The sequence below is a fragment of the Equus asinus genome, chromosome 1, assembly GCF_041296235.1.
Source record: "Equus asinus isolate D_3611 breed Donkey chromosome 1, EquAss-T2T_v2, whole genome shotgun sequence".
NCBI classification, from domain to species: domain Eukaryota; kingdom Metazoa; phylum Chordata; class Mammalia; order Perissodactyla; family Equidae; genus Equus; species Equus asinus.
Genome location: NC_091790.1, coordinates 25,941,764 through 25,969,518, shown reverse-complemented (window position 1 = coordinate 25,969,518; position 27,755 = coordinate 25,941,764). Strand labels below are relative to the sequence as shown.

The 27,755-nt window shown below is 39.3% G+C and overlaps 1 protein-coding gene across 7 annotated transcripts in view; it reads right to left on the bottom strand.

Moving 5' to 3' along the window:
- The window catches only part of PDE10A (phosphodiesterase 10A), a 547,546-nt gene that overhangs the window by 19,734 nt on the left and 500,057 nt on the right, over positions 1-27,755 (bottom strand). For all 7 annotated transcript variants that reach the window (XM_070518672.1, XM_070518620.1, XM_070518469.1 and 4 more), the window contains 5 exons: positions 21,984-22,126; positions 19,345-19,428; positions 17,624-17,774; positions 13,633-13,788; positions 4,271-4,443 (listed from right to left, as the gene is read on the bottom strand). In XM_070518672.1, coding sequence (XP_070374773.1) covers positions 4,271-4,443; positions 13,633-13,788; positions 17,624-17,774; positions 19,345-19,428; positions 21,984-22,126 — 707 coding nt within the window. The remainder of the gene's footprint in view (positions 1-4,270; positions 4,444-13,632; positions 13,789-17,623; positions 17,775-19,344; positions 19,429-21,983; positions 22,127-27,755) is intronic.

Here is a 27,755-nt window from a genome sequence, read left to right as displayed (position 1 = left end):
AAATGCCGTTAACCAAAAATGTAAGTATAAGATCACATAATAAAAGCTACATTCTTTACTATTTGCCATTTTGGATTATTTGTTTACTTGACACATACTTACTGAATACCTACTATGTGCCAGACACATTACAGATATCCATCACTCTGGGCCTCACTGGTGGACCCACAGTCTAGAATGCGATGGCTTTCATCTATATGACATTCCATCCTCTGATTACACATACCATACAATTTATGTCCAAGCCGATAGTTTTGAGAGTGAAAAAGAGTAGCGACATAATTAATTACATTAGGACAACAGGTGTTAGTCGAGATTGATCCAGACCAACTGAGGAGTGGGGTTATCCTGATGTTAACACAAAATACATAAAGAGAATATCAATAGTTTGAGAATTGTTCTGGAAAATATTAACAATAAGTATTAATTTTTCCACAAAATAATTGATATTGAAGAAAAGATACCAGTTCAAAAAATTTTAAGCTTAAAGTGCATATGCACTTGCAACTAAATAAAATGCTTTTATAAGTACTACTTTAATTTCTCTACCTACTTCTGGTTTAGAAATACAACGATTCTTAATTTAAATAAAGGATGCACTGCTCTAGATATTAGGTAACTTCAATTCTCGGCCAAAGGCTGCCTTGGATTTCCTCAGATGAATAATGTCATCTTTTTGTGTTCTAGTATTAATTTTAGGTATAAAGGGAGAGGCTACGGTCTGTCATTTATCTACTGTTCAGAGGGATAATTACAATTAATATCTCCAAAAGTTACCTGAGAAATATTATCATATATTTAACTACATACTTTGCAACAATATCACATAAATTAATTTACTCAAGGTATAAAACAAACAAGACCAAATTTATTTACAATCCTACTAGAAAACACGCATTTTTAAAAATTATAGTTCCATAAAAGAGGAGAAAAAAATTCATGGGCTGAAGTAAACGCCCACACCAGAAAGAAGTGAGTCCCAAAAGAGCACAAGAATCAAAGAAAGACATCACTCTGATAAGCACAGGTAAATAGTAAAATAACAGAAACAGAATAAAAGTATATTTCTAGCCTGAAGACCACACCTCAACCAATGGAGAGAAAACAGCTTTGGCGAGGCACCCTTTTTAACCAGCATGCAGAGACCCCCCAGCTGTCGTGACTGTGGCACAGCTGGCCCTGTAGGCAGCTGCCCTTGGATGATGTCAGTGCGTAAGGCCAGCGGAATCAGGGGAGACAACACTCGTTCTTGTTTCTTTGAAAAGGAATTGCTCAAGCCAGAGAAGGAAGAGTCAGATATAAAAACGAGCATGACTTGGAGATGAGACCTGCCCATTCTGTATGGTGCCCAAGTGAGCTATTTCTACCTCTGTGGTAAAATTTCTGTCTGCAAACTGCAGCTCCTGCTGCAGAGACGGCTGCCAAGATAGAGATGATGTCGTGTGTGGATTGTTCAGAGAACACTTGTGTCTGTGAAAAGGACAGCTGGGGGAATACACATCCTCGTCACTGGGGCAATGAAGTCTGTATAAACTCAAGAGTAATAAGTGACTCGAGAAAATGGATAGGGGAAGAAAGGAAGGGTTTTCAACAGCCACGAGGGCAGCTCCAAGCGTGTGGGAGAAGCTTCCTGTGTGAACTCTATGCCTTCAGTATCCTAGGACAACACACCAGGGCTGGAATCAGGCAATTTCTTACACACATCATTCCAGAATCCCCATGGAGAAATCGATGAAAGGCTACTAAAGCTGCATCAAATATGTGGATACTGCACTCATTGATAATTCTAAAATGTGTGAAATGCTTACTCATGACCACACAGAATTCTGGGAACTACTAAAAGAACTGAGATTTGATCTCACTTGGTGAATTAAGGACCATTTTATTTATTTTTTAAATTATTTCCTTTAAAGACATACTGCTATCATTCACATACTCTATCTTATTTAAGAAAAAAAGCCACTTGAAACAAAAATGTTTTATATTTTTCAACACAATCACATTCCTAGATGATGCATTTTTGTTTCTCATATTTTAATTTAGGTGTAATTTACACAGAATGAAATGTATCAATTTGAAGTGTATTGTTCAATGAATATGAAAATGTATAGTCTGTGACTACCACACTCATGAAGATAATGAGCCTTTGCATCACCCAGAAATGCTTTTTGCCCTTTCCCAATCAATGTCCCTCATCCAATAGTGACAACAGCCAGTTTCAATTCGATCACAATCACTAACACTATTGATTTGTTTGGCCTGTTCTAGAATTCTGTAAACACGCTTTCCTATGATATGCACTATTTTGCTCAACATAATGTCTGTGTGATTTGTCTAAGTTGCTACGCAAATCAGCAGTTCCTAATTTTTTTTTTCTTGCTGAACAGTACAGTATTGCATCGTATAAATGCCAGAAACTATCTATCCATTCACCTGTATTAGACATTTGCATTGTTTCCTGTCTGAACATAGGATGAATAATGCTGCTGTGAACATTTGCGTCTAAGTCTTTGTGTGAACATAGTACCACTTTTACTTCTCGAGTAACTTACAAGTAAAATGGCTAGCTCACAGAGTAAGCATATATTTATTTTTATAAGAAACTTGCAAATTATTTTCCAAAGCAGTTGTATACTTCATACTCCAACCAGCAAAATACTAGTATTTCAGTAGCTCTGCATGCTTGCCAACACTTGGTTTTGTTGGTCTTTTTAATTTTGGCCACTGTAGTGAATGTGTGGTGGTCTGTCACTGTGGTTTTACTTTGGTTTTTCTTTATGACCAAAGATAGTGAGCAAAATTTCATGTTCTTATTGGCTTCAAGTTCTGAAAAAATCTTTCAGTCTAGGGAAACCACCAAAAAAAAAATAGTATAGCTGATATGCTAAGAAAGGAGAGAAAATGGAATCATATAAAATGGCCAATTAACCACAGAAAGCAGAAAAAAGAGTGGAGGACAAAGATAGGAAAAAAGACCAAGGCCAAAAGAATAGAAAACAATAACAAATATGGCAGACATTAATCCAACTATACAAAAAATCACTTAAAACATCAATAGTCTAAATACATCAATTAAAATGAAGAGACTGTCAGAGTGGATCAAAAAACAAGACTCAACTCTACCTTGTCTACAAGACACCCACTTTAAATATAAAGACACATAGATTAAAAGCAAATTGATGGAGAAAGATAGGCCATGCTGACACTAATTTAAAGGAAATGGGAGTAGCTATATTAATTTTATACAGCCCAGACTTCAGAGCAAGGAAAGTTATCAGGGATAAAGAAGAGCATTACATAATAATAAAGAGGTCTGTACTCCAAGATGACATAACAGGTAATCATGGACAAAGAGAACAGACCCAACTTCAGCCAGACTAGCATAGAACCAGGAAACGAATGCTCACAAATCTAAAGATAAAGACGGCATCACTTAGGATGGACTTGGTCAGACAGGGAAACAGCAAAAGGAAAGTCCTAGCAATAAAAGCTGGTGGCAAACACCTATAAACTGGGACAAGGAGGAGAGACAGTTTAGCCAACGGACTGAGACCCAGTATAGAAGATGGGTGGATGGGTTCACAAGGAACACAACTGACACATTTCTGAAGCCACTTGCAAGACATGCCTTCTCAGAAAGGAAGGATCAGACTAACTTAGACTGAGGCCGTTAGAACAGCTAAGCAGTCTAATTCTCCTTGTTCTGACTCCATGTTCATGAAACAAACTTTTAATGGTCCACTCACTCCCCAAATGATGCTGACCGCACAGCACGCCGACATTCTGATGCTTGTAACTAGAATATACATTTGCAGATCAATGAAATGGAATTCCAGTTTTATACCTCAACCACATGAGCTTGGTTAATAGGATGAGCTTGGTTAATAGGATTTGACTCCTGAAAAATGAATCCATTTTCATTTGCTTTTAAGTCTGTGAAGCCAATGACCAAACCTTTGACTGTAATAAACTCAAGGAGAGGCCTCTTGGAAAATGACTTCCCTTTAAAAGTTCCCACTCCTGTGTGATCAGTTTAAATTCCAATTCATATTTTAATTATCCTCACAATACACTGTCAGCAGTTTTTTCAAACAATAAAATATCCAAAATACATATAAAGTGCACATAAAACAAACAAAAAAACACATACATTTTTCTACATTTCTTCTCTCAAATATAAATTTATGCCAAACTACATTTCTGTTTTTAAATATAAATTTATTCCAGATAACACTTCCTGGGTTTTGAAACTTTTAAAAATTATTTTTACCTATGTGATTGATTATTAAGGTTGAGCGATCCGGTCTGGTACATCTCTTCCAACTGTTTCCTATTTCCAAAGTACAAAGCGAGGTCTGTGGCAATGATGGCTTTGCGGATGATCTCAAGCACCTGTTCATATTCACTGGAGCTCAGGGTGGAGAAGATATTGTGCCCTTCCAACTACGGAAAAAACACAAACACACACCACCAATAAGGAGGAAAAGCTCTAACCTTACGACATTTTCAGTTACTCGAAACAATATAGTCAGTCAATGGCATTTGGCACACAAGTGACAGGTTTTGAGGGAACAAAACAAGAGTTTGAAATGACTACTGAAATTAACGTTTTGGTTTCTCTTTAAGCTACAACAATGAAGCTACCACTTCAATGAACTATTTAAACTACAATAACGGTATTTGCTGCCACAAGATCCCAGCGATTTAAATATATACCTAAGTTTTGGTTTTTCTAGTAAGTAATTAAAGGACTGGAAAACAAAATATTTAAAGAAAAGACTTTTCCTCTTAAACGAATTAAAAACTTTCATAATTTTTATATTATACTGGAAATTAAGGGGCTTAAAAAGGCATCTGCATCCTGGTCCATTTCAGCAAGACTAATGAATAATGACTTACTTTTCTGTATCCTGGAAGAAAACGGTCCACGACCTCAAAAGAAAGGTTATTCAGGCATATTAAAAACTCTCCCTATAGGCAAGAACACTTTTAGAGAAAATATAAATCACTGAGGTGTAAAAACTGTAGGGCCATCCTCTCTTCTCCGTCCTCATGGGAGATGGGGCATAGCTAGCAGATCACCACCCAAAAAAGGACCAAAATGTCAATCATTTGGATTCTAGTATCTCAGAATTATTCTTCTGTCTGTGAATCTTTTAAAAACTTTACAGTAATTTCTTTTGTTGAGAATATTAAGTTTTTATTTGTAATTGAGATAAAATGGGTCATTTTTTTCAAACAAAAAAAGGTTGAGATAATTAAAATGCATTCAATTTATGGGTTTGCCAATTATTTTTTAGTGATTTCCTTATTAGTCAACAAAGTCCTAATATCATTTAATTTTTAATAATTCTCACTTTTAAGCTGAATTTATTGCCTGACAAAATACATTAAAAACTTTAAATTATTAAGGGATATTTCTTTACAAAATCAGACATGTCACTAATAAATTGCTTCCTGTTACTCTGAAATAGGCTGTACGTGAACCCTCGGTTTTCAATCATCAGAATCTTTCTGTACGATCTACTCTTAAGGTTTTACAAATAGTTAAATTATTCTATGATAAATGCAGCAAACTGAGTTAGTTCTACTTGGTTATTTTCCTGACGTTAATAAGAGTAAGGCCTTACATTTGGAGAACGCTGTAAGTTTACAACGCACTTTCAAACACATAATTCCACCTTGAAATTATAAAATTTAAATAAGTCTTTGATATCTATCTGAAATGAAGTATTTGTTGAAACATTAAGATTTTTCTCTAAGGAGAAACTGTAGTGCTTACAGACATTGGTCATTTCAGTACTTTTCAGTACTGCAACCTCATTTGAAGCAGCTTTCGTGAATACAACAGAGCCAAAGAGGTGGGCATGTTAAGGGTGGACTGCAGCTCAACATGGGGCAGAGCCGTCTAAATGTTCAGAGTTCACCACGTGGAATATGCACGAGATGCTGTGGGTTGAGACAGTCAAGCAGAGGCTGGTTAGTAACTGATGGGGACAAGGGGAGGGGACTCAAGCCCTGGGAAGGTGGTTGAACCTTTCAAGCCCCTTCCAGCCTCAACTCTCCAATTTACTGCAAAAGTTATGAGAAGGAAGTCTTTTCTCTGGCTTCTGCTGTGAAATCTGCTTTGCTTTGCTTTGATCATAACTCAGGTGAAATAACTGGCCTCTGCTTTCACACATAATGCCTTGTGACCTGTGCTCCCACCTCATAAATGTGTTTCAAATTGGAGCGTGTTTGGTTGGTACCCATGCACACATCTGCTATCTGTAGGTCGCCTAAAGAGCATCCACATGTAATACATATTTACATGCTTTATCCTCTTCTGTCACAAAGAAACCATTAAATGATAGTGTATAAAAAACTTTGCAGCATGCTGTTGAAATTTCTTTTTGTAGATCTCTCTCAAATAGGGAGACTTCATAGCCTGGGTTCTGTAAGTTCGCTCGGGGACCACAGAGTTATGAAGTCAGTGCAACCATCTATGATACGTCGATGTGTCCTCCAGAAGTACACATTTTCATCAGATTCTGAAAAGTAGCCATGATCTAAGACAAATTAAAACCCATTTTAGAGGATCTGCGTATTCTGCTGGCTATTTCAGATTCACGATTTCTTCTATTACTTTTCAGTATTAGAGAAAACATGGTGGAAAAAGTTCAGTGCAGGACCTTTACAATGAAAAGTTGTAACTAGGACACTTTTCCTGCCTCCTTCAATATTTCACAAGAGTAGAGGGGATGAATGAACAAACGAACAATAAACGACCCCCTTTTCTTCAAGAGAATCTGGTATATATTTCTCTGCATTCTGCTCCTACCAAAACACAAGAAAATAAAGAGAGATACAAACAACTACACCCACCAGATAAACAGCTTAAAATCTTTTTAAAGCTCCAATCTTGCATTACTTAACAACACAGTAAAACCTCATAAAGTAATATAATACTTTAATATCCCAACTGATGAATGTATTATAGTTAATATCCCAGGTTATATTGTTTGAAATTTATATTAATTCAAGACAGGTGACACCACTTTGCCTCAATCAAGCATGAAATGATAAGCATTGTATACCCAGGAATGTTCCTAAAACCCAACAAAGGGTGAGCAGCGTATAATTCTCTCTCGGTGGAAGCATTTGCGTGGGCTCCGTTTGTAGATGCTGAGATGTGCGAGGTATTAGAGAACGGAAACAAGGCTGAACTTGACTCTGGCGCTGAACACCTCTTCGGGGACTCACCCCGAGTGGATGATCTTTAGGGCCCCTCCCAGCTCCCAGCCCTGATGATTCTAAGCATTTTCAGCATCTTCCTTCATGAATGGAGCATTTCTTTCTCGCCACAGCTGTATCTTTCCCAACACGCAGGGAAGAACATGCATCTTTATTTAGCAGATAGCGAGTCCGCGGTCTTTCCCTTTGTGTAAGGATATCAGTAGTTTAGTACCAACTATAGCCAAGTTAGTTCATTCTTTAAGTAGTTGGTAGTTCAGTGGGAGAGACGAGCATGGAAGCACACAATAGAACAGAGCGGGACGGCGTCTGGGATTGAGATAAGTGGAGGACTATGGAAGAACACGGGAGGCCTTTCCAGGGTGGGGACGTGATTTCTGAAGGGCCCGGAGGAGAAGCAGGAGCAGTGTGAGACCACACGCGTTTGGTGGGAGCTACCGAAATTTCAGTACCGCTCAAGCAAATTGTCTGAATGGAGAAATGGTGGGAATTAAAGGAAAGGAGTTCAAAAAAGAAAAGGTCTTAGGACAGAACTGAAGGACTATCTGAAAGGTGATAAGGAGCCACTGATGATTTTAGGTAAGGTGGTGACATGAGGAGGTCCGGTTTCAGAACCATGGCTCTGGCGACAAGGTGGACTGCAGGAAGGTCAGAGTGCAAGTAGGAGGGCATCCTGGTCCATCTTTCCTCGGCAAGCTTTTAAATTATTATTAATCATGACTAATTCCCCCAAGCCCTATGCTGCTTAGCTCTATAAAAGAGATTCTTATGGGAGGGCCTTGGAGCTCAGATTTCCATACCTTCATGCCAACTAATCCAGGCCTCACCTCCCAGCACACCTGCCCCAGTTGGGTTGTAAATCACCACTACAGGAAGCCACAGGCCGAGGCTGAATCATTCAGGGGCTTTGCGATGAAAAAAGTCAGTGACGTAACTAATTATATCAAGCATTCACAACAACGATGCCTTTACAAGACACATGATACTTATTGTGATATTTAATCCCCTACTGCATCAAATCACATACGAGGAAGCATGATAGTATTGTAATTAAGAACCCAAGTTTTGGAGTCAAGCAATTCTGGCGTTTAGTCCCACTCTGCCACTGACTAGCTATGTGACAATGGACAAGTTCCTTAACCTCTTTGATGCTCACTACTCTTATTTGTGAAACAGAAATGAATAATAATATTTATCTCATAGGATACTATAAAAGTGAAATGCATTAACGTGCCAAATTCTTAAGTTTCTGGTGTATATGAGTACCCAATAAATGACGAACTAATTATGATGATGGTCGTGGTGGTGATGATGATAAAATCTACCAGTATAGCTTCTCCAGTTAGAGTGAAGGGAAAGAGAGAAGGAGAAACAAACGGATATGCCTAGAAATGAATTTGGTGGTCAAAGTCCATTTCTATTCTGAATATATCTGTAGAAAAGGATAGATTTAAGCTGGCCTCTGTGCCATACATTTTAAATTATTAGTAAAGGTGGAGTTGAATATAACTACAATAGTTTTGCTGTAACTGTAATAGACAACACTAAATTCTACCTAGCACAGACAAAATGGAAGAACGCTGTAGCTGTGTCACAGAAATGTTACTGCTGTAAAAAGAAGGAAAATGTCATAAGATCCCAAATTGTCGGTCTAAAGATAACTTTCTTAAACTCTGAACATGTTTCCAAAGCACTAGATAATCCAGGCTTAATGGAATATCCAGCAAGTGTTCTCAATAATAAGAATCATTCCTAATTGTTTTTTTTCCTAAAATTTTGACTTTGGAGTACTGAACATGGGATATTCACAGAAGGCGAAAGACAGATAAAGAGTAGCTTGAAGGCTCAAAATAATCATTAACATCTCATTAGGAAAGAGAATAAACTGATTTAATATTCCAACACTAATGGTTCTGTCACAATTGCTAAGGATATGTGGATAAGTTTTAGATAAGAAAACACAGCTTACCTACTGTCTTAAATGTCACAGTCCACGCAAATAATCTCCTGAGTTAAGGGCGTTCCACTCACTTTCCGCGACTGAGCCATGTAAACCCTTTGTCCCGAGGAGACAGAACTATTCACATTCCCCTAAACAAAACTTGCAGTTTCAGTCTCCAAACTTTGAACACATTGTTTTTCCCAATCTGAATTCTCTCATATCCACATTTCTGCCTTCGTGTGACCGCTTCTGCTCAAAACAACAGATCCAGCTAGGCCTACAGTTCCGGAAATGAATGAGGTACAGTGACTGTCCTCATCAGGCTTATAATTCAGAGGAGACGAAAGCTAAATCACAAACAGAAAATCTCAACATGATGGGGAAAGAACCAAGATGCGTGTATGTTCAAGGGGCGCAGGGGCACACTGCTGTCCCAGCTATGTGGAGACGTCATAAAATAATTTCACTGAGCTGAGCCTTTAAATAAGAAGTTGGCCTCAGAAAGGCTATGGGAGAATTACACGTGCAGGGAGTCTACACGATGGCACAGAGTTAAGAAATAGTCTGAAACTACAAAAGTACAGCAGGTACAGTAGTCCTGGAACAGACAGAGGCCATTCATAAGAGACTTACGTATCAGTTAAGAAATGGAATTTATGCTTGAGGACCTGGGAGCCACCAATGACTTTTAAACAGAAGAATATGTTCAGACATATATTTGCAAGATGGATTTGAGAGACACGCGCTTGGAGAAACGGTGACCAATGAGGAAAAAAAGGCAGTGAAACAGACAAAATATGATGAAAGCTGAATTTGTGATGTCAAGTAGGAAAGGCCCTCCATGGACATGCAGGAGGCTTCAGTGGTCAGAGAGGCCAGCTTACCATTTGCTACAGAGGCCAGGTGGGAACTTCCTTTCTCCTGAATGCCCATCACAACCTAGACCCAGCGACGGGCCCCAGTCACCAGGAAAACAGTCCTGATGCCCAGAACTAAGAGACAACGGGTGGCTCAGCAAAAGATAAGAATGCAGACTCATCTTTTCTCTAGATGTTCTGATACTTCTCCTTACTTCATTCATGACTTAACCTCCTCCCACTTCCCAGTCAACAAGGACCGCCCACTGCATCTTTCTCACTGTGACAGAAGTGAGGGCAAGCTTTGATCAAATATACACTCTTCCTGTCTCTCTGCACTGTGAATATTTATGAGCTTGTGTGTGTGTTAGCTTGAGGTTAACTTTTGAATGTATTTTCTCATTCTGTTTGTTGATGTTGCTATGGTCAGCCAGGGGTACTCATCTCCATGAGCCCTCCAGTTGTCCAGATTTTCCAATAGGTAACAGGGGCAGCCAGTTGGATTAACCCAACTATGACAGGCAGCCACCCACATACAGATTTGAGAAGGCCTTATGGGGCGCTATTTCCAACATTATAGACTGAGTTGTTTATCTTCTATCCAGCCATGTTACCTGAGGCGGGACACTTCCAGACCCATGACCATCTGTGTAGCAACAGTGATAAAGACTATCTGCAGATATCAGGACGGCAATAGGCCAAGACTTTCGTGACAGTAAACACTGTGGATAAGCAGAGATAACAGAGGTCTCCATGTGATGTCACGATACCTTGTACTGTCTCGTAGTTTGGTGACTAGAAGTTGGAATTTTGGCTGTTACCCAAGGATATCACCTTCATTGGTCAAGTCTGGAGGTGTCTTGACAAAACAGAAATTTGGCAGGACCTGGTGACTTGTTGTGGGGGGCGGTGGGAAGGGAAATGATGACTCTGAGGTTGCCCACCCATGTGGTTGGGTGAATGAGGCTGCTACCACAGGAGATGTGAAATCACGTAAGCACAATTTTGGCCATGAAGAATGCCAAGTCCAAGCATTTGGAAGTGGAAGTCTTACTGTGCCCTAGGCTGACAGACAGACATGGGAGCCCTAGCCTATTGGAGATGGCGAGGACCCAAGATGGCGGGCTGGTGGAGCCGTGAGAAGAGCAGGGTGGGGGCAGAGCTCCTGACATGGACTTTCCACATTCACTACTCACCCTGGGCTTAAAAGGGGTGTCGGCAGCTGGGAGGCACTCAATAAAGATGTTGGTTATCGAACTCAATTTCAAGGGGCAGTTAGATGGATCTGAGAAGAAATACTCAGTGGAGTATCATGAGCAAAAATGTAAAATCAGTAGAGAGTAAAGAAATTTCCAGAAAAGGGAGGAAACCTTTCCTGAATCCTCCAGCCCATGGAGATGGGGCCATCTGTTCATGGCCCCAATATCCTTCTCCCTGTCACAGCTCACACAAGAGGTTCTGGTCAATCCAGGATACAGATTCAGTTTTTAAATGGTGGGCTTTTCACCTGAATCTATGGCAATGCCCAGTTCCTCTTCCTGGCTTTCTGCTCCTATAATCTACTGAGTACCTGCTCTTCTCTAAAGACAGGAGAACAAGTGCGTCCTATTACTGCCTCACCAGTGACTGGAATCCCATCCCTCACACCTGGAATCTAACTGTTCTCCGACAACTTTCTGGATGCCAAAAGCTTGCCTGATTTCCAGTTACTGTGTTTTGACCATTCTAAGAACATTGCATTATGTAACGTGGAACCCCCGCATTGCTGAGGGTTTGCTGAAAAATGAGACAAACCACTCTGAACCTCCATGGGTGATGGCAGCAAATAGGGGCAGTCATTCTGGGGTGGTCCAGACCCTCTCCACTCCCACCTGCTTTGTATCCCTGCTAGATTACATGGTTTATTTTCTCTTCCACTCAGCAGCAATGGACTTTGCAATCCTGCTCTATTTCAAAACTAATTCTATTACATTTAAAATGAGTTCTCCAATGAAATGTTATAAAGGCTATGAAAATTCATTTGCAGATTCAATTGCTAGAGAGGTTGTCATAGTCGAATGTATGAATTCATTTAGGACATGGGGTGCTAATTCAGGGAGTCCTAATGATTTCTAAATGGAGGCATCCTGATGTCATTTGTGACATTTACCCTTCTTCCTGTACAAATAAACAGCCTCACATGATGAGTAAGGGCAAAGTAATTATCAACTATCACAAAGTTCTGTAATGTTTGTCTCTTTACAAAAAGCATGCATTATATATACGTGCGTGAGTGTGTGTGTGTATATATGTGCATACACATATATACACACACACACACAGATACACACACACACACAAATATATATATACCCACACACATCTTTTATCCTACTTAAGTTTCTGGGTGTGTCTTTACGTATCTATCCATCATCCATCCACGTATCATTAAAAAAAAACAAAAGGATTGGTGTTGAGAGAATATTAGGAATGCTGACTAATTGCTTTCAGGAAGAGAACCAGGCCGTGAGCAAGCGGAACATTCAGCTTCCTGCTGGATATGGCTGGAAAATGACTAAAATAGTTCCATATTTAAAATACCTCTTGCTTTTACCCAGCAGGTAATTCGAATAGTGCTTACAACTCAGCAAGTCCATCATTTACCTTGTTGGCCTTCAGGAAATGGGGCCTGGACAGGTAAGTTTTGCTGGGTTTCACAAAGGTCCGAGCATGCAGTCCTACCAATCACTTGGGTGGTGAGGACAAATGAGCCAGGAGGAGAAGCTGATGGAAGGGAAAATACCCTGGGTGTCCAGAGGGAGGCCTGGGCTACACAAGAAAGAACACCAAGTGGCCAGCATCTTTCTGCTTCACAACTTGCCTTCTGCCAGGTGCTGCTAAAGGCGCTGCCAGGGTTTTGTTAAGCAACCCTGAACATGAAAATCCTTCCTTAGACGCATAACCAGGAGACCTAAGGAGGATTTCTCTTCCTCCTCTGAGGTGCTGACGGTGAGGGGAAGAAACAGGGTCCACTAATCTTAAGTCAAACGTTTGAGAAGAGCCAAACCATCATGTGGCAATAGCTACCTTGTTGAGTTTGAGGAAAAATGTTTAAAGTGAAGAAGGCGCATATATATCTTAAAGTGAAGTGAGATCTGTCACACAGATCAATCACCAAGAACACCTTAAAAGCAACAAAACAAAAAACTAAACACGTTGAAGGGAAAATAAAACGACTTCAACGCAAGGTTTTAAAACCATAGATTTGCCTAACTTTCAAGATTTATTGTTCAATACATTCTGGTTCAAGAATATGACAATCCACATAAATTAAATTAAACCATGTGAAACAAAATTTGCCTCATGGGATCATGTACTTAAAAATTAAATGTGACTCCAGAACACATATATTCAAAATCTTCACAAAGAATTCTTTATCCAAAAACTGAAATTATCTAATGGTGGCTATAAATATAAGGTTGTACAATAAAACGTAGCTACTGGTTTTAAAGGGAGCCAAAACAAGAGCCGTCTTTTACTTATAAAGCATTAACGTCTCTTAGAAGATCATTCCGACACAGCAGAGGTGGCAGGCACGCCTGCGGCCCTGGGTCACCTCACCTGGAGGATGGACACCGTCTGGGAGAAATGATGCTGCTCCATAGTAGAAGTGGAATAGAGAGCGGCGAGAGGATGATCAAACTTCTGCAGGTAGCTGTTACTGAAGCCCCGGTGGTCCAGGTCGTGACACAGACATGCGATTAGCAGTCCTTTGCGCTTAAGAAAATAACACAGTGCACATAGTTCAAAACAAAGGAAGAGGATGCAAGGAGACTTACAGCTTACCATTCCTATCACATTAACTTCTGCCATTACTATCGCCAACATCCTCATGAATCCTTGAAATTCCAGTTAATCTCACTTCTTTCTTAACCTCCTTCTTTGTTTTTCTGCTTATGAACTTGGCAGTCAAATTATTCTTGAGCTTTCCTGCTCAACTCTGGGAAAAAGTGCAGGTGGCATCAAATTAAAGCAAATGTTTCAAAGAATTACAGACGAAGCAAGTCTGTACAAGGAGAGGATGGTTTCGGTTCTTCGTTCAAAAATCTATTCAACTGTAGATTCTAACAGTGTACTGTCATCATCAAAAAGGCATGTGAGAAAATGGTAAATTATATAGAAAAGGAGAAACAGCTGAAGGGGATTAGCAGGAGGCAGGCGGGGTCCTAAATAAAGCAGTCAGGGCGGGCCATGGGAAGTCAGAGGTGAGCAGAGATGGGAAGCTGAAGGAGAGAAGCAGGAGGTTCCAAGAGAAGAGCACTGGGGTGGGTGGGGAGGCAGTCAGAGCCCGTCCCTGCAGGTGAGCCTGCCCTGAGAGTCAGAGCATCAGGAAGGTGGCCCAGGGGCTGCAGAAGAGGAGGACAGAGAAAAGGATGGAGAACAGAGGGTGAAGACCTTAGAGGCCTTCTACTCTGCATGAACCAGGGAATGATTATAGGATTTTTAGCAGAGCGGTGACATCATCTAACTCACATTTTTTTACAGATCACCATGCTGGCAACTGTATTAAGAACAGACTCCAGGAGGGTAAGAGAGACCAGTGGGAAGGCTTTGAAGTAACTCAGGCAAAATGTTATAGAAGCCTGGACCAGGATGCTAGCAGTGGAGGTTACGAGACGTGATTAATCTCTGGATGGATTTTGCAGGCAGAATCAACAGGATTTTCTGGCAGCCTGTTTGTGAAAGGAAAGAAGGGCAGGACAATGGAGAGGGGAAAGGAGGAGTCAAGCATCACTCCAAGGTTTTCGGCCTTAGAAACAGGATTGTCACCGACTAAGATGGGGAAAGTTGCAGGTGGAGCCGGTTGGAGGGGATAGGACGGGAGTTTGGTTTTGGGGCGAGGTGAGATGTCTAATTGACAGTCAAGGGAGACTTTGAGCAGACAATTGGCTGTTTAAGTCTAACCTTTAGGGGATGGGTCTCTGCTGGAGAAAGGAAATGGTCGGTGTACCTATGGCATTTAGGGCTACAGGACTGGATGAGCTCACCAAGGTTGTCCTGTGAGGTCTGAGGAGGTCAAGGGTCTAACCCTCAAAAGCCCAACTTTAAGAAGTCTGAGTGAAGAGAAAGAGTCTCTCAAAAAAAACCCCCAAAACATTCCAAAACCCAGCAAAACTAAGGAAGAGCAGCCAGTGCGGCGGGAGGTGTCCCAGGAACCAGCTGAAGACAGCTGCTCACAGAGGAAACACTGCTCACCAACCCTCAGAGCTGGCAAGACGCAGGGCACTGGGGACCCGGACCACAGCATTTTCTGGTGTGTGAGGGGCAGGAGCCTGATCAGGGGTGATTTCAGAGAAAAAGGGAGGAGAGGAGCTGGAGCCAGCCAGTACGGCAACTCTTCCAAGGGTTTGCAGCAAAGAAGAGCTGAGAAATCAGGAAGGAGCTGAGCAGAGAGGCAGATGGAGAGTGTATGTCAAGAAGGAAGTAACAAACAACAGCATGCTGCATGCAGATGACATGGTCCAACATGCTAATGGAGGAGACAGGAAGAATTGCTAGGGCAGTGACCTCAAGAGTGGTGGTGGTGGACAAGGTCAAGTGGAAGGGTCACCTCTGGGTAGGAGCCTAGGGAATCCTTCTGGAGAGTCTGTTAAGGCAGAGTCCCCTGAGGGCAGATATTTATGGGGGTTGCGGGAGAGTCTGCAGAAATCCCCACAAGTTTATCTGTGCCTATCTGAGTCCTGTTCCGTCTTTACCATCATTGAGAAGAACTAGTTTCTCCTGCAACCCAAGGGGGTGGGAGGTCTCTCAGAGCACCCACACTCCTAAACTGATGATATCTGCTGTTATCAAGCCTACGCGCTTAGTGGTCTTAAGATAACTGAATTAGCTGTGTTCTGAGCATCATTTATTTGGGGGCTGTTTCCATATTTTATGCTGCTGTGTCAACCATGATGAATCTGGTAAGAAATGTCAAGGTTTTAAAATCTTGCACAACAGACAAAAGCTCTTATGCACATCTTTCCAATTTTTTTAACCAATTTTATTTTTATTGATGTTATGTTCAATAGTTTTATTAAAAATATCCCAGAAACAAGCATGTGAAAATAATTTACAAAGTAAAGAATTACCTTTGTTAAACATTTTCGTTTAACAAGATCAAATAATAATTTCTAGTAGCTCTAATAGAGATATAATATCCTCTTTATACAATATATTTTAAATATTTAACATATGTTATTTTGGGTTTATGTTTAGCCAAAAAGACTTGAGTCTTTGGAAAAATATAATGATATAACTTTGAAAATGAATTGGAACTTAAATGAGAGTCAATATATAACAAAATTTTTCTCACTTATCTTAAAATTTTCCATTTTCGAATATAAATTTCAATGCAATTCGAAAGTGTAATTCCTATAACTCTCAAACTCACGGGCTATCCTATGGCAAGGAGACAATGAAATTGCTTTGTTAAAAGAAACTGAGTGGAGAAAATCCTGAAAGTCTCAAAAATATGGGGTTCAACAGAATGGAAAATTGTTTAGAAAAATTTATGTGAAAAAAGAACAAATTTCATCTGGGGTTTTTTTTTTTTGGTGATAAATAAATTACTTAATAGATTCAGACCCAACTAAAGATTATTAAAAAAAAAGAGAGAAATTTTGACTCCTTCTTTAAAATATTATTGTTTTCTAAAATGTACCTTCCAAATTTCCTGCCCAGATTGTGAATTTGGTCTGACAGGATGGAAAAAGGGCAGGACTGGACCTCAGGAGCACTGGGCTCTAATGTGAATGTGACCTTAGGAAGAGCACAATTTCTTTATCACAGAGATGACAGCTCCCTTCTCTCATGGTTAGACGTCTGCCAAAGCAAGACACCAGTTTTACGGAGGAGAGAAGTTGGGCTCAAGTTAGGGCTTCCATAGGCACCGCCAGGATCGCGCGGAGAGAGGATGCACTTGGTGGTCAGGATGGTGTAGACGGAGGAGCGGCAACAGTTGGGGCTAAGGCGCTCAGATCACCAAGTCCTGGGCCGGGGGTTTCAGGAAGGAGTTCGACAGTGGTGCATGGATGAACGAGGCAGTCCCTAAACCTTCTAACTCTGAGATCTGGAGAGTTTCCAGTATGTAACCAACTCTGGGTATGTAAAGTCAGACAAAGCAGTGAAACATCAGAAAGCCCTTGTTTCCTTCTGCTAGAGGAAATCAAATAAGCATTTATGTCTTAATTGCGTGTAATGCTCTAGGTTCTCAATTCAGTAGGACGTGTCTACACTACCCAGGGCATACGGGCGATGAGAGAAAATCACTTTGTTTACATCCTTTCAGAAAACTTTAGCTTTAATAGGGAAGAGAGACTACAAAAATTAGTGATCCCTTGGAGCATATTTTAGTGAAGTTAGAACTTCTGTATCCACTTTCCTTATACAAAATAACAGGATAAATGATTGGGTGGAGCAAACTTTAAAATGTGCCTCTATTAATTCACTGAACCAAAATTTGACCTGGAACAACACGTCCCATAACCATGTCATAATTGTGCTCCAGACACGGAGGATTAAATTCACTCAGGTTATGTGGAACAGAAGGAAAAAGTGTGTGCACACCCACCTCAAGGTCGGTGAAGAGCCCGTGATTGTTCTGGAGGATGGCATACATGCAGTGGGCCACTGTGACCGCATGCTTCCAGTTGTGATAGGGGACCCGCCGGTAGTTTTTCTTCACAGACATAATAAAACGACACAACTTTTCAAGCTCAAAGCTGTGTACAGAAGAAATTGTTAGGAGAGAGACTGGTAGAGAATCAATACATTCTAGGAGAGACCTCTGGTCTAGATACACACACGTCTGTACCCTTCCACATGTGCAACCATGGGACTTCTACAAAGATGGATTTCCAAGAGCACTGGAGCCTCACCCCTTCCCTTCTATTTCTCTAGCCAGTTCAGAGAGAAGGGAACTCCTTAATAGCTTTGCTTCTGATCCATTAATTGGAGCAGGGACTAGAATTAGCAGGGAGTTGCCATCATTAACTGTCATTACCATCCTCACCATTCAGGCATTCCTGACGTCCCACAGTGCTCAACAGACAACATATCATCATCCTGCTCCAGAATATTTTGAGCTAATATTTTCCAAAAAGCATATTCAGATTCACGAACTGCAAATGTGTATACCACAAGGATTTTCTAGATGAGTGATTATCTTTTCAAAATGAATCTAATTTATCATGGTACACTCAAGTGACTAAGTGGCAAAGGACCATATTCAAATCCTGACACAGTACGTGAAAGAATATGACATATATTTTTATCGTACAATAGTATTGTATTTTATTTTATATTATTATCATGTATTTATATGTATTTAAGGCCCTACCAACACTCTCAATGGATTTAAGGCAGCTTACAACAAAAGCACATTAATATAAAACAGGGCTCTTTGAAATACCAAAGAGATGAGTTCATAAAACTTCTAAAAATATATAACCTTCATTTTTTTCTCTAGTGAAATTTTTCAAATATCCTTGAAGTAAAGGGTATCTCATTGTAAGAGTTCCAACTGGTCAAATTCTCAATTGATATCTAAGAAATAACTGGGATTAGTTTTCCTGGGTTTTAAAACAGCAATTTACAAAAGTCACTGAGAGAACTAAGTAGAAAAAGAGTGACAATTTAGTTCTAGAGAAACGAGGAGCCTTTATAAGCCATTTAATGAGTCAATAAGTACAAAAGAGAAGAAGAAAATTATTCCTTGCATTCTAAGTCATGTGTGTTTAGGCTGTAAAAGGTCAGACATAAAGTCATGAAAGGCCTCTAGGACAGGCCAGAGTGAGAGGGGAAAGATTTGCAATGAAAGACGGCCATAATTTAATTACTAATAAAGTTAAAGGCTTGGAATTAGAAGACATGTTTCTTTTACATCTAGTCCATAAATTTGCAAGTTGCTGCAAAATCCATGCATATAATCCAAAGCATACTTTAAAATAGTATGTAATTATGTTGAGTAGTAACCCCTGTGTCTTTCAGTTAAATAACCTAAAGCGGTTTTAACCTATATTTTTATGATCACCTGGTTAAGATACCAGCTTGTTAGCCAAGGGACAGCCATATTGCCAGAGAGCTTGGCAGCCTCTATGGCACGTCTTAAAAGGCTGTGGATTTGTCCAACATATTTAGCATTTTTAAAATTTGAATATTAAAAGAATAATTTATATATGGCATATTTTAAGGTGATTATCAACCAAGAAAGTGGCAAGGCATATAGGAAGGGAGAGGAAGAGGTCACATCACTCAACAGTTTAAAAAAAGAAGCTTTTAGATCTTTCATACCAGGATGTCCCACAGGACCGATGGACCATATAGACAAAAATTCCAGGCCACATGTTTTCAAAAGGACCAATGTCAAAATGGAATCTGAAATGAAAAGAAGATTCAGTTTATTCTTAAATATAATTAGGATAAATATGATAACAAGTAAAGAAACTAATTTAACTTTTTGTCTATCGAGAAACTAGGAAAAATCTGAGAGTTCAGCCATTTCTTTTCCTGCCTTCGCAGTCAACATCTCTGTTGTATTTAAAGGTTTCCAGGAGGAAATTCTACACATTCCCTTCAGAACCTGCTCCAATTTTTAAGCCATCGCTTAATTTTCTATTAAACAACCTGTAAAAAAGGATGTTGTGGTTGTTACCAGAGCAATGAAAAAGTACAAAGAAAAATTATGAATAATACACATATATTACACAGCACATAGATAAGGGTGAAAAAACTTGGGAAAAATTTTTTTAGAGTTGAAAATTATTCTATCTCGTACTTAAATCGAGAGAAAAATTTCATAAACATAAACATCCAAAGTTATGGACTATTTTTTATTTGCTAATTTAGTTACTAACATTTAACTCGAATAAACAATGGTAAAGTATTAAAAGAAACCATTTTCGTCTAGTAACACTGGTGGTACCAAATGTATGAGTTTTCCACACCAACCAATTCTCCAATCCTTTGCAGACACCAGTTGATATTCTAGAAAACAATTTCTCACCCCACCTGGAGTTGGCACGGACTCCACAGGCTAAGGGCTCAGTCCCACTTGGGATGCGAATTCTAAGTCTAGGACGCCCATGCTTCCGGACCACTGACTATAAAACAGAGGTTCCCACAACTCCTCTGCAGGTTTGATGACATGCTACAATAGTGCACAGAACTCAGGGAAACACTATCACCAGTTTATCACAAAAGATACAACCCAGGAACAGCCAAATGGAAGAGATGCATAGGGCAAGGTATGTGGAAAGGGTCATAGAGCTTCTGTGCCCTCTCTAGGCAGCCCCCCTTCTATTACTTTCTTGTGTTCACCAACCTGGAAGCTCTCCGAACCCCTTGTTTAGGGTTTTTATGGGGGTTCCATTACATAGGCATGACATTAAATCATTGGCCATTGGTGATTAACTCGATGCCCAGCCCCTCCGCCCTCCCAGAAGGTCCTTCGTGGAGCTGAAAATGCCAACCTTCTCATCACAGGGTGGGTTCCTCTGGCAATCACCCCCCATCCTCCAAGAGTCATTCATTAGCATGAACTCATGTGTGGTTGAAAGACGTTTATTACGGAGAAGAACAGACTCCCCGTCACCCACATCACTCAGGAAATAACAAGGGTTTTGGGAGCTCTGTGCCAGAAGCCAGCTAAAAGACCAAATACATATATATTTCTTATTATGTCACAATACATACTATTTATACAGAATTAAAAGGTAAACTGAGGGATATTAAACATTGTAAGAGTTTACTCGAGCAAAAATCAATTCAAAGGGGGAGGTGCCAAACTGGAAGTGGTTAGGAGGGCTCCGCAGACAGGAGCTCAGGGAAAGACTTAGACAGAGAAGGTGCAGAAGCAGAGAAAGGACATTATTTGATTGTCTGCAGCTAAAGCCTAGCTGGCTGTGTGTGATGGGCTGTGCTTAGCCTTTGATTTCATAACTTTGAGGGATGGACAGGCTTAGAGTTTGGTTTGACTCCCTGGGCCACCAGGACATTCGAGCCACTTCAGTCCAATGGTCTCCTTCTTTAACTAATTCAACAACATTATATTTCCAAATATAAGGCAAGTATCAGCTCTGGGTCACTTCTGAAGATTTTCTGTGTAGTTAAATGGTGTTGGCTTGCACTTATGATGGGCATACAAATTATCCCAGGTCCTACTACGCATACGTATTAGCACAGGATTAGAAAACAAAGTGTGAAAGCTAAATTAATGACTACCACATTCTTAAATTTAATTGGTAAATTTAAATTCATACAGAAATGAAAACTTTTAGATATCTGATATTAAATGCCATTTTGAGTATTAACTATATGGTGTAAAGCGTGCAAAAGACTAATGAGAAAAGCTAACCTTTAGGTGAACTCATTTCAAAATGGTGTTCAGATTTTTTTTTTTTTGCTGGGGAAGAGTCACTCTGAGCCAATATCTGTTGCCAATCTTCCTCTCTTTCTTTTTTCCCTCCTCCCCAAAGCCCTGGTACATAGTTGTATATTCTAGCTGTCAAGTCCTTTTAGTTCTTCTGTATGAGCTGCCGCCACAGCATGGCTGCTGACAGACAGGTGGTGTGGTTCCGCGCCCGGGATCCGAACCTGGGCCATTGAAGCAGAGTGTGCCAAACTTTAACCACTAGGCCATCAGGGCTGGCTCCAGATTTTTCTTTTTCTTCCCCGGATAAAGAGATCTCACCTTCCAAGTTCTATCCTAAAATTTGGAATCACCTCCAAAGAGGAAAATGGCAACAGGAAACTACTGTCGTAATTCTAATTCTATATCACAATCTATTTAGAATTAGATCTAAATAGAATTAGAATCCAATATAGAATCACTAACAATAGATTAGTGATTCTAATTCTGTGACCCACTTCACTCTAAGTTCAACCAAATTAAAAGTCTGTTCCTGAAGACACTGACGAGGCAGGATACTCACAGCTCAATCTCTTTGCAGAGACGCACTGGAAGGTTGAAACGCATGAGGCCCTGCCACTCTTCTGAGGTGCAAATGCTGTGATAGGACAGCTTTTCCATGGTGACCCGGTAAATGCACTCTGAATGACGGATTCTATGATACATCTGGAAAGCAAGTCCAGTAAACACAAAATAAACTACAAGAACGTTTAAAATAGTTACATCACGAAAGTTCAGAATTCGGAGTAAAAGAATCAGAACTATAACTGAAAATACTATTACCATCCATTAACTAACGTCACTATCCATCACCTAATATTACTACCTATCACTATTCATTGCCACATACACTGAAGATACCCACACTGTCACTTTGAAGACACAAAACAGTTGTTAAAAAAATGTTCTCTCTCTTTTAAAAGACTTATTAGATTCTGTAACAAGTGGCTTTTTATCAGACATTATCTCTGGGTAGCAAGATTACTGGGTATTTATCTACCAGTGCCTTGTTCCTGGACTCCTAGCAACCAGAACTGTGAGAAATAAATGTCTATTGTTTATAAGCCACCCAGTTTACGGTATTTTGTTACAGCAATCTGAACGGACGAAGACAGCAACTAAATGAGTCAGGAGTTAAGATATTTTTTCTACGTCTCCTTTAAAAAAAATATTTAGCCTAATTTGGTGATGTCAAAGTCCTCTAGTCCAGGAAGTCTCTAAAATGTTTGTGAAGACCTTTGTCAGCAAAAGAATTCTGGAGATGCACTCTCGACAAATGTAGACTCCTGCAGGAATTCCATGCACAGGCACTGTGCTCATATCTTATTTATATTATAAAACACAGACTAAAATAGAAAGCTAGAAAAGATAAAAATGAAAAGCATCTATTTTTAAAAGGTTTTATTTACTTACTGAACAAGACTCTTTGTTCTTACTAAACAATTATGTATTTTAAAATAAAAGCACTGTAATTAAATGTATGCTATCAATTGTCAAGCTTTTTCTTTAAAAGTTTGTAAGATACTGATGTTAATGTCTGGTTCAGCTTAATTTATTTCAGCATTTAGAATGTCAGTTATACTGTTTGAGAAAGATATGCCAAAACGTATGTTGATCCAAAGGGAAGAAAGGTAGCTGTTCTGAACTTATAGTTTTGTTCCCTAATCACTAATATTTTGGGTTGAAATTCAGATTTTCCCTGATCTCAATCAGTTAATCCTGCAAAGTAATCAGCTGCATTTTTATGTATTAGCAAACAGGTTCAAAACCAATGAAACTCTTCATGAGGAAGATTGGAATTAGCTAAAAGTTGTTTCATAAAATATAATCATCAAAAGCATTCAATTTTGAAGGCAGAAAGAGAGGTAAAGGGAACAAAGGAGAGATGGAACAAACAGAAAAGAAATAAGATGGTGCATGTACATGTAAACACAACATGGGCCTGGTCTAAAAATGCCAATTAAAAGGCGAAGATTGTCAGATTGTCAGAATAAAAAAGCACCTAACTTACGCTGTTTACAAGAATCCTACTGTAAATAAGAAGACGCAAACAGAGTAAAAGTGAAAGGATGGAAGAGACACACCATTTAACACCAGTCAAAAGAAAGTTAGCGTGTTTGTATTAACATCAGACAAAGTAGATTTCAGAGCAAAGACTATGACTGGGGATAAAGAAAGTCATTTCAAATGATAAAAGGGTGAGTTCCTCAAGAGAAAATAGTAGTCCTAAATGAATACGGTCAGTGGATTTTCAATCAGGATGTAGAGGCAAGACAGTGAGAAAGGAGAGTCTAAGCCACAAATGGTGACGGAACAACTGGACACTCATTTGTGAAATAAACCAATAAACAAATTCTGACCCTTCCCTTGCACCATACACAAAAATTTACTCAAAATGGATCATAGACCTAGACGTAAAACCTAAAACTATAAAACTTCTTGAAGGTTTTCTCAAACACAGGATAAAATCTTCGTGAGCTTAGGTTAGGCAAATATTTCTTTGGTAAAAGGCTGACAGCATCATCATAAAAGGAAGAACTGATGAACTGGACTTCTTCAGAGTGAAAAACTACTCTTAGAAAGAAACTGCTTAAAAGAACTTTAAGCAAGACAGCCAAACACTGGGAGCAAATGTTTACAAGTAACCCACCCGATAAATGACTTGAATCTAGAATATATAAAGAACTACCAAAAAGCAATAATAAGAAAATAATCACAAACAAAAGATGGACAAACAAGTTGAGAAGACACTTCATGGAAAAAGGCATAGAGATGGCAAATGTGGAGGAAAGGGGACATGTACAATGATGCTGGGATGTTCGAGGGTACAACCATTTCTGAAAACACTTTGGCAGTTTCCTGAACAGTAAATACTCTCCTACATTATGACCCAACCGCTCCACATCTAGCTATTGACTCAAGAGAAATGAAAACATGTCTATACACAGACTTGTGCACCTATGTTCACCATAGCTTTACTTGTAAAAGCCAAAAACTAGAAATAGCTCGAATGTCCATGAACAGGTGACAAAATAAACAGTTTACAGTCTGTGCATACAATGGAATACTACTCAGTAAGAAAAAAGAATGAACTATTTATACATCTCAAAATAATTATGCTGCGTGAAAGAAGAGAGACGAAAAGGAATACAGATTTTATGATTCCATTTGTGTAAAATAATTCTAGAAAATGCAAAGTAATTTACAGCGACAGAAAACAGATCAGTGGTTACCTCAATGTGGCGGGATAAAGATGCAGAGGGGTAAGAGGGAGGATTATAAAGGATGGACAGAAACTTGTGGGGGTGTGGATACATCCATTATCTTGACTGTAGTGATGTTTTCACGGGGGAGGGGTATAAACACTTGTCTAACTGTGCACTCCACAAACATCTGCAGTTCACTGGATATTGATAAACCTCAGCAAAGCTAGTTAAAAATTTCGGCTCCCAGTCTTTAAAGGCATGTGATAATTTGTATGAATGACACATACATATGACAGCAAAAAAGTCACAGGACAATGAAAATACTTGCAAACATCTGTTTTCAAAGTGCTCTCTTCACAGCATGAGTTTATTTGGAAAAGCCTTTATTTTCTTATTCAGTGTTAACATCACTCGCAATCTGAAAGTTCAGATTAAACGTTGTTTATTTCTTTGCATGTATCTGCTTAGGAACAAAATATTGACTGCCTTTGTCACCAGAAACGCTCAGCCAATTTGGCATATTTATCATTCTGTGAAAGACGCATGTGTAAATAATCTACAAATTCAGCCATTCTTCCAAGTACTTTGCCACAAGCAGCAAATCCTTGGGTAGCAAAATGGAAGTGAACGTACACTTCGACGCCGTCTTCGTAATTGTGAATTGTTTTGGGAAAGTTGCTAGTAAAAGTAACTACATTAAACAGCAAAATAATATTGCCATTATAATCATTAATACTATTGACCACTTATCATGTGGCAGGCAGCATACTAAGTTCTTTGATGACACTTTTTCACGTTATTCTCACAAAAATCCTGTAAAGTAGTTATTCCTTTTACCATCATTTCACAGGCTTATGACCTCAAATTATAATGAACTTTATTTCTATTTATAAGCTTATATTTATAAATGTATAATGTTTGCAAATATAAAAATTTCTTAATTTAAAATTTTATTTTTATTATTTTGTAATTAGTGTAGGTAACCCATGCATATTAACTTTACTGTGAAAAATAATTAGTTTTGGCAAATGTTATAGATATTTTAGTTAAAAAAATAAATGACTTTCAATGTGAATAGTAGAAAATAATATAATGTAGAATTATTAGTAAATGATTTCACCTTATTCATCCTACTGCAATTATTAATGAAGGTAGAAAACTGTGCTGTCTTTTTAAGTTGACTTTGCATAAACTAATTGTCTATGATAACTGAGTAATTAATCTGGGACTCATTGTCCAGGAAGACACTCCTATGGGAGGCACTGCTATTTATTTTGATGGCACACCAATCTTAGGCACTAGGAATAGACAAGGCACAGAAGACAGAAGAAAGATGACCTGGAAACAGGAGTGTAACACAGCCTTTTCTACCACGTGGTGAGGGAAACCAACCATTCATAATTTCATAAAACGGCATCCCTACTTCTTGGCATACAAGAACATTTAGTTGGTGATACTTTGGAATGTTTTTTTGTGGCCTATTTCTACAATCATCCTCACTACATTTAGAACTCATGGTGTTTAGCAAACACTCTGATATAATTAATGTTCACAGTAGGCCTGGAGTCACTTCAAGGGAAAGTGATTAAGAACAGACTCTGGGTCATCTGCCTGGGTTGACTCTCCTCACCAGCATTTACTAACAGTATATATTCAGGAACATTACTTAATTCTCAGTGTTGTAGGTCCCCCTAAAATTGTTTATTTTGGTGAACTATTCTTTCTTTCTTCTTCTTTTTTTTTTTTTACTGAGGAAGATTGGCCCTGAGCTAACATCCGTGTCCATCTTCCTCTATTTTACGTGGAACGCCTGCCACAGCACGGCTTGACAAGCAGTGTGTAGGTCTGCATCTGGGATCCGAACCGGCGAACCCCAGGCCACCAAAGTGGAATGTGCAAATTTAACTGCTGTGCCATAGGCCGGCCCCTGGCGAACTATTCTTGCATGGTAGTGGTTTGCTGTACTGTCTTATAGGAGCCAATTACGCGCATCATTTCCCATTCAGAATCCAGTAGCTGACCTGGGAGCTTGAAATTGCCCATGGTGGGAGTGTATACACCACAGAAATTGGGAAACACTACATACAAATAAAGATTCTGATTTTTAGAGAGCTGGCTTTACCAGAATGCCACTGGGTATAGGTAACGCACAAGATACAAGGAGCTTAACTACTGGAGAAGTTTGAGGATGTCTTGATAGCTGTCCTGCTCTTATAAGTTATATGCACTTTCCTCCAGTCAACTTAACTCACATTTCAATTATAATTGACAAAATATTGGCTAACATACATATTTTCAATATGATGTTTGTCAATAGCATTAAATGATATCACTAATAAAATTAATTAATTAATGATAACATCAATAAAATTAAAAAAATAATTAATAAAATTAATCTTGTCTTAAAATCAAAGACACTCCAGATAGGTATGGAAAGTGTTTAACAAGAAACCGTGTGTTCTTTATTTAGTAGCATAACATAGTGTTGCAGTGGACCAAAGGGACCTCAGACCCAGCAGAGTTGTGGCTCGTGGTTCTGGGATTTGAAGGCCTGTGTGGGACGAGAGACCTGGCCGTGGCTGCGTGAGAAGAGGAGCTGCACTGAGAACTCTGTAAAGATAAAAGGAGCTTGTTCCTGCTTGGGGCTGTGGGTGGAGAATAAATAGTCTCCATCCATGGAAGAAATGAAAACTCCTCCTGTACCTCATGTAGTTGTCCCAAATTTGCACTACTGACATACCGTAAGAATTTCAAGCTAAAGAATTAACTAACAAAAAAGGTGGACCGAGAACAATGAACACTGGAGGTACGTGGAGAAAGGGTTACGCAATCATGGGCACGTGGGTCTCCCACAGGGACAGTAATTCCAAATGCATCTGAGGAAGGAAATATCAAGTGATTAAGTAAACGAATGGATGAATGAATAAATCCAAGAAAGAAGAGACCAACCCAAGGAAGAATTGACAGACCAACACCCCCTAACAATTGAGTTCATGAAAAATAATTGAGAGATTCAAAATACAGTTGCCAAAATGTCACATTTGAAATGCAACTTCTTATGCCCGCACAGCTCTTCTAGTTTATGGGAA